We start from the raw sequence: 7,502 nt of genomic DNA, 5'->3' as shown, positions 1-7,502 counted from the left end.
CCCTTATGGGAGGGATTGTGCTTGCATGATTTTCATATGACGAAGACAATATTTCAATCAGTTTAATTGAAGCCTGGCGCTGGCATGTCAATAAATGCTAGTAGTCCTTTATTTATTTATGTTTATACTTTTTGTATTTTCATTTTGCTTAGTTTCTTCTGTTACCTTTTCTAACATCGGACTCGGACTTCTTTTAAACTGAGTTTTACTGTGTGTATTGCTGTGTGTTTGTTTATTCCACATTGGCTAGAGGTATAGGGGATATTTGATATCTGAAAAAAAACATGTTAAATCCCGGGGTTAAAAAACATTTTTTTTTTTTTTGGGGGGGGGGGGGGGGGGGGGGGGGTCAATTTTTTCCTCAAGATTTAAGAAATCAAAAAGAAAATTTCTTCAAATATAATTTTTTGGAAAAGGGGGGGGGGATAAAAAAAAATTTGGGGGTGTCAATTCTTTTCCCTCAAGATTTAAGAAATTGTCAATTTTCCAAAGAAAAATTGGGGGGTCACAATTTATTTTGCTAATTCTTTGTATATAGTCTGAAAACATATTTACTAAGTATTGCACAACAGCACAGTGAATTGCACAACAGCAAGAAATCTTCAATTGAATATAAATTCAAATCATATAACCAATTTCAAGTTCTTTGACTAAATTTATTCTGTGTCAGAAACCTATAATGTGTCAAATATTTAATTATAATCCAGATTCAGACCTGTATCAAGCTTGAATATTGTGTCCATTTTTCCCCCAACTGTTCAGGGTTGGACCTCTGTGGTCGTATCCAGCTGCGCTCGGCGAAGTAGTTTATTATCCATGACACGAAATCAAACAGACCTAGAAAAATCGTTATTATGCGATTGCACGTGCATGCTTGTCTGGGTATTCATATTTATGTTTTTATCGGATCGTGTGACCATCTGTAGTCTTCGGATGTCATTTCGATGGTCAACGTCTTTTCTATAATACTCACGAAATGCTGATGCATCATAACGAGTCCATGCATTGTTAATTGTTTCTTTTAGACTGTTTGTAATTAGATAATACGTTTGAAGTCAAATCGGTGTTCATGAATTTAACAGATAATTCCCCTTTACAAAACAGTATACATACGTATGTATTGTTTACATGTTGCATATCAGATTTAAAACTGACCTTTATGCAGTAAATTATAGGTATTATTTTCCAATAATTCTGGATGTAACACGCCTACTGATTGGCTGAAAGTACTTTGTGACATAATTTTGTCATGTGACCGTGACGTCATCAACGTTTTTTCATGATTTACTCATTAAAAATGAAATTAAGAATTAATAAGGAAGGACTGTAATATTTTTTCTGTCTATTCGAAATAACCTTAAAAATGTGGTGCACACTTTTAAATAACTCGCTACGCGGGTTATTCAGTGTGCACCATATTTTTGATGTTATTTCTTCATAGAAAGAAAAAAATATTACAGTCGTTCCTTATACACTACTGACACAACACAAATAAAAAACCACAAGCTTTTTTGAAATTTATAAACTCGTCGAGATTAAAAGGTTCCCATGTACTAGTCAAGAACCTCTAGTTTTGTGTTGATAACATATCTTTGATCAGTATAGTCACTATTTCACAAGTTCCTTTATTAGACTCACGGCAACTTTAAGAGATAATGTATAAGACACATGAATATCGTTGAAAACTATATATAGACCTCCAGATATCTTATGTTTACTTTTACTTTGTATTACTGTCTCTTGACATGCATCACAAATGATAATAACTGTGGTTTTCTTTAGCCTTTTGGTACTGTTAAATTATTTCACCCTGAACAAGTCAAACAAACAGTATGTGGGTGTGATCCTGCTGAAGATACTTGTTTGTTCGACAGAAAATCGTATCAAAATATATATACCACAAAGTTTAACATAGTTTGAGTATCTCTGCATGATTTCTACTTAGTCACAGTATACCAATGTCCGTTACTTATAAATTCTGAAACAAATTATACGTGTAACTTTTCGTACGAAGCTCCGTTGTTCAATTTTTAAAATCGAGATACGTAAACACTCTTTGGAATTCCACCCAACGGTATAAATATTTGGGGTTTTTCCTTCCTTGTTCGAAAATTTCTGAAAATGACATACATTACCTATGCAACTTTCAGATACACCTGTTCATCGAGAAAAATACGGTAAAATTAACGCACTAGAAATATGTACGGACATGCAACAAAGGTAAGAATCTTTACAAATAAATACCCTCCTTGTGTTTTATTGTTCGTATGAGTACTGGTTAATGCTATCAGATCAGCATGTAATGGTAGTCATGATACGATCTTGACACGCTTAATGTAAGTTTAGTTGATAGATAAGGACAGCACATGCTTTTTAAGGAGACTTGTTAAAATTTGTAGCCTAAATGTCAAATGTAAATATGAAGTTTTATAGAATACAAAATAATTTCAGAAAAATCTTGTCATGATAATTCTTACAAAGCCAGGCAAGTTATTGACGGATCTATCACTCACAGACGCTTGGCGCATACTATGACCCTTTTTTCTTTTCAACTTTTTGTGTTTCCTTTATTTAGGCTTGACACATTCTTTAATTTTAAAACTTATTTTCACTAATTTATTGTGTTCTTGCTGTTATCAATATATACGATATTACAAGTAGTGTGTATATTTTGCACCTCTATCTTTTTTTACCAATATTTTGCTTTTTTGCTTATATCTTGAAATGAAATCTATAATAGGTAATGATAAAGATAAAATTTAAATGGCAAAAAATGATCTGCAGGAAAAGATCTACAAATTGGTCGAAATGATAGAAATCGTCAGTCGACTTGTAGGAGTTATTGTCCTTAAATGATTCTTTTTTACATATATTTTGCATATTTGGATTAAAATATACAGAGAAAAACTGTAAACAGCAAATATAATAATCAAGACATGATCTACAAATAAGTCAACATAGCCAAAATTGACTCCTTAAAATAAAGGAGTTATTGCCCTAAAATTTACCCTTTTTTATGAGTTGGGCAAAAACTAATGAAGAGAAAAAGAAACTTTAATCAACAAAAATGATCAGCATGGCAAGATTTACACTGGTTAACACAGCTAAAATTGTAAGTCCACTTCTTATAAATTCAATTACGATTTTTACTCTTTCTTTTATGTGATGGGCAAAAGCTATAGTAAAAAGAGAGAAACTGAAAACAGAAAACAATATCAGAAATACAAGATCAACAAAAAAGAGATCTTAGTCATTATATTCTATTCTTTAATGTTGGAGAGTTGCCATTTTTCAACATGCACATATATGCAGGAAAGCGACACATGCTCTTAAGAGCTAGCCTCTAGTTTGTTTAATTTGTTAGACATTTAGACATTGGGAAAGACAAGCGTCAAGCATCAGTCAAATAGATCTGAAAATAAACATTGAGGTCGTAGATGAAGGTATAAAATTAAAGCATACCTACTAAAAAGTCTACGTACGCATAAATTGTTTAATTCAACGTTCTTGTTTTAATCATGGAAGTAATATTGAAATATTACTTCCATGTTTTAATTAATAGAAATCTTGTTTGGAAAGAAAATAGTTCGGAACGAAATCAATCAATGAACGCTATATAGAACATATCAAAGTAGCGATTAAGTTTTATCATAACTGTTCTACGGTGGTGTCGAAGGAAAAGTTTTGTGAAAAGGGTCATGATGACCTGACCATTGTACCAGTTCGGAGCCAATCGTAACTACTCGGCCATTCTCGCTACGAAGTACAGTTATTTCTTCGTGCAACCAGAAAGGCCGAGTAGTTCCGATTGGTTCGGAGCTGGAAACAAACAAATAGAACCGTTTCGAAATAAATCAGATTAAAGAAAAACGATAAACTCCATTTTTACCGTGTTCGTGAAGTCCAGCACTCAGCCACGTTTCGGTCTGATTTTTATTTGGCGAATGTTTTACGTTACTTATACAGTACTAACAGTCCGACAAAATGTGAATTAGTATAGACTCTGACGGCGATCGATGTATTTATTATACATTTTTCGTGGATAGGTTATAGTCACTGACTGAATTACCGCCATATATAGAATGTCCTTGATTTGGTAACTCGAATAAATCTGCGCCCTCTAGCGGCCTATAGCCTATCGAGGTTTGTTGGTTAATGTAGCAATCGGAGCTAAGTCGGAGATCGGCGGAATATAACGACTGACATTATTTGGGTTATTGATTTAGCCGAATTTAAGTTCAATTAGTGCAAAGCCAGACTGATATCACAAAATGATCTTAATGTTACCTGTTACGTAAGGTTTTCCAGTTGCGTTTTATTGGGGAAAAGAACGTATAAATGTCAAACGTAAGCATGATTAAGTAAAGAATCTAAAATAGACCCTTTAAAGGATATGAAGATAAAAACACGATACAATGATTTACCAATGAAGTCTTATTAATTACAGTAATTTATTTCTAATGATGTATAAAAATTTGCATTGGAAATGTTAGATAAAGATATTATGCACATAAGATTCCATAGTATCGATTTCATCTCTCGACCTCATACCAGGCCCTCGACTAACGCCTCGGGCTCACATACGAGTGTTTGGTTAATATCGTGACTGATATGGAAAATGATGCGTAACAAGCTATAGATCTACATTTTATGACTAATTATAAGGAAAATTGGGGACATCTTAGAGAATTTAAACTTTTATGCACTCTTTACTCTTTTGTGTACTTATTTGTCATTAATTTAAAAGCATTAATGTTTAATTTTCAGTTTTGAAGATGAATTCGATAGTCAAGTTTTACACTATTTTTGTGGCGCTTTTGATTATTGAGATATCAGATGGGGAAAAAGATTGTAAAATACCATGCTATTGCAACCCTAAACAGAAAATGGCAACATGTGCATCTCGTCACTTACATTATATACCTAAACTACCAAGTTATGTGGAACAAGTTAAGTTTGTGGGAAATAACTTCACACATCTTAGTAAGAGTTTCTTTAAAAATCTTACATCGTTTAACAAAATCAATTTATTGAACCTAACAGATAATTTGGTGTTAAATATAAGTCTGGACGCTTTTGCTGACTTTCAATATCTAAATACATTGGACATTTCAACAGAGAAAAAGCTACCCATTTTCTCTCTTAAGAAGGCATTTCGAAGTTTAAATAACTCAAGGATAAATAGTTTGGATTTTTCTGGAAACGGATGGGAATATCTGCCTCCAGATATGTTTAAAGAGCTAAAGTTAAGTCGGATTCGTTCCTTATCCATGACTTCGAACTTACTGAAGGAATTGCATGGTGGAATATATTCTTACCTGACAGAGTTAAGAATCCTAAATCTGGCATACAATGACATCAGAAATGTTAATCTTTCTGGACTTACTGTCTTGGAGGAACTTGTGTTAAAGGATAATAACATTCATAACATTCCTACATGGTGTAATAGTACAGGTGGTAGTTTTGTTCCACAACTAAAAGTATTGCGACTTGACAGTAATTCAATTACCGAAATGAATAGTTCGTCTTTCAAGTGTCTTCAAAATCTTAAACAGCTGCGCATAGATTACAACAATTTCCGTTTCCTAGAAAATAACACATTCAGCGATCTTGTTAAACTCGACAGGCTACATCTTTCACATAACACAAGGCTACAAGTCATTCAGGAAACAGCATTTAATGTATCATCTTTAAAATCTTTGTATTTTCAGAATAACGGTTTCCATTTTGATAAAGGGAACAAGTTCAACGCTAAAACGATATTCAGCTATTGTCCAAACTTAATGACACTAGATATGTCCAGCAATTTTTTACCATCTCTTAAGAAATCTCAATTTTTGAAGTTAATGTTCATTCCTCTGATAAAATTAGAAAAATTAACCTTACCGAATACAAGAATCAGGGCTTTACCCTTTAACCTCTTCCCTAAAATGAAATTCTTAAAGACTCTCAATTTACAGGGAAATTTCATAAATGGTTGGAATAACGGTGAGAGAATATTTGGTAATAAATCATCACTAAAGACATTAAATCTTCAAGCAAATAACATCAGACTGGTAAACAGAACTACATTCCCACCATCTATTTTATCATCGCTGGAATCTCTTGATTTGTCCTCAAATCATTTTTCTTGTACATGTGATCAAATCTGGTTCCGTGAATGGATACGGGAAAACTTTGAATCAAAATCAAAGAAAAACAATCTAACACTGAATGGTTATCCACAGAAGTATGCGTGTATGTTTCCCAGCAATCTTAGGGGAGTGTTACTTAGAAACTATAACCCCACACCTGAAACATGCAAGGAGAAAAATTATTTCATAGCTATAGCAGTAATAATAACTTTGGTTGTTGTTTTGTCGATCGTTGTCCCCCTTTTGTTATACAGATGTCAAACAAATATCCGCAATTATATTTACGCATGGAGATTTTATAAGAAAAGGAAATCCGGCTACGTTCGTTTAGATAGTGAAGACTATGATTATCACGCGTTCGTTGTTTATTGCGAATCGGATCGAAAATGGGTTCACAATGTCTTAGTTAAAAAATTGGAAAATGAAGAAAGTATGCGAATTTGCATTCACCATAGGGATTTTGACATTGGGGCCCCAGTAACAGGCAACATTGGAAAATACATGAGTAAATGTCGAAAAATTGTTGTTGTAATGTCGAACGACTTTGCCGAAAGTGAATGGTGCCAATGGGAAGTGGACTTAGTTCAAGAACGTCGTAGAAAACAAGGAAGGGGTGTGTCATTACTTATAATGTTACATACTATAGATTCGAATCATATGACAGATTCATTGAAGACTTTATTGGACAGTACTCCTCATTTACAGTATAGTAATGGCGTTGGAGAATGGCTGTTCTGGAAAGCCCTGATAGAAGGACTGAGGAAACCGTTTGGGCATCCACCGGTTGCGGTTTTGTAACCTCAGCAATATTTTCTTGTTTTATATATAGATATCTTTAATTAGTTTGTTTTTACATCATCCATGCCTTAGTTATGCATTGGACAAGAAACATTATGTTCTTTCATTTGTATATACGTTAAAATAATTTTTTTACTTGTTCCTTTTTTTTATATGTACTGTATGTATCTTGTATGCTTTTGAATATACATTTGTAGATAGTATACCGAGCTCGTGGTTTCTTTTTTCAAGAATCAAACTTATTCATTGTATCTATAATACGTAACTTGAAATCTGATAACTAGATGCATTCGGTAGTAGTCAAACACTATAGAGAAGCATCCAAAACTTATTATAGCTTAAAACAACAAAGTAAGAGTTGGCAGTACATAATGAAGGTTCCCTGCTGATGCGACTGTCATACAAGTGAGAGGTTTAGCTAGCTATAAAACCAGGTTCAATCCACCATTTTCTACTTAAGAAAATGCCTGTACCAAGTCAGGAATATGACAGTTGTTATCCATTCGTTTGATGTGTTTGAGCTTTTGATTTTGCCATTTGATTAGGGACTTTCATTTTTGAATTTTCCTC

At 33.3% G+C, this 7,502-nt stretch overlaps 1 protein-coding gene across 1 annotated transcript; it reads left to right on the top strand.

Annotated features, from left to right (window-relative positions):
- The first annotated feature begins 455 nt into the window (after positions 1 to 455).
- LOC127698336 (toll-like receptor 13) lies at positions 456 to 7,141 on the top strand. Its single transcript, XM_052201743.1, has 2 exons — positions 456 to 2,220; positions 4,768 to 7,141. The coding sequence occupies exon 2, from the start codon at positions 4,776 to 4,778 to the stop codon at positions 6,930 to 6,932; it is 2,157 nt and encodes a 718-aa protein (XP_052057703.1). The 5' UTR covers positions 456 to 2,220; positions 4,768 to 4,775; the 3' UTR covers positions 6,933 to 7,141.
- Positions 7,142 to 7,502: the final 361 nt, after the last annotated feature.

Source organism: Mytilus californianus, unplaced genomic scaffold (assembly GCF_021869535.1).
Source record: "Mytilus californianus isolate M0D057914Y unplaced genomic scaffold, xbMytCali1.0.p SCAF_4, whole genome shotgun sequence".
Lineage (NCBI taxonomy): Eukaryota > Metazoa > Mollusca > Bivalvia > Mytilida > Mytilidae > Mytilus > Mytilus californianus.
Note: the sequence above shows the minus strand (reverse complement) of the source record. Positions and strands in the feature narration are given on the sequence as shown.

What these genes read in the sequence shown, in the direction of transcription:
- LOC127698336 (XM_052201743.1), top strand. Translation starts at nt 4,776, where the DNA reads ATGAATTCGATAGTCAAGTTTTACACTATTTTTGTGGCGCTTTTGATT.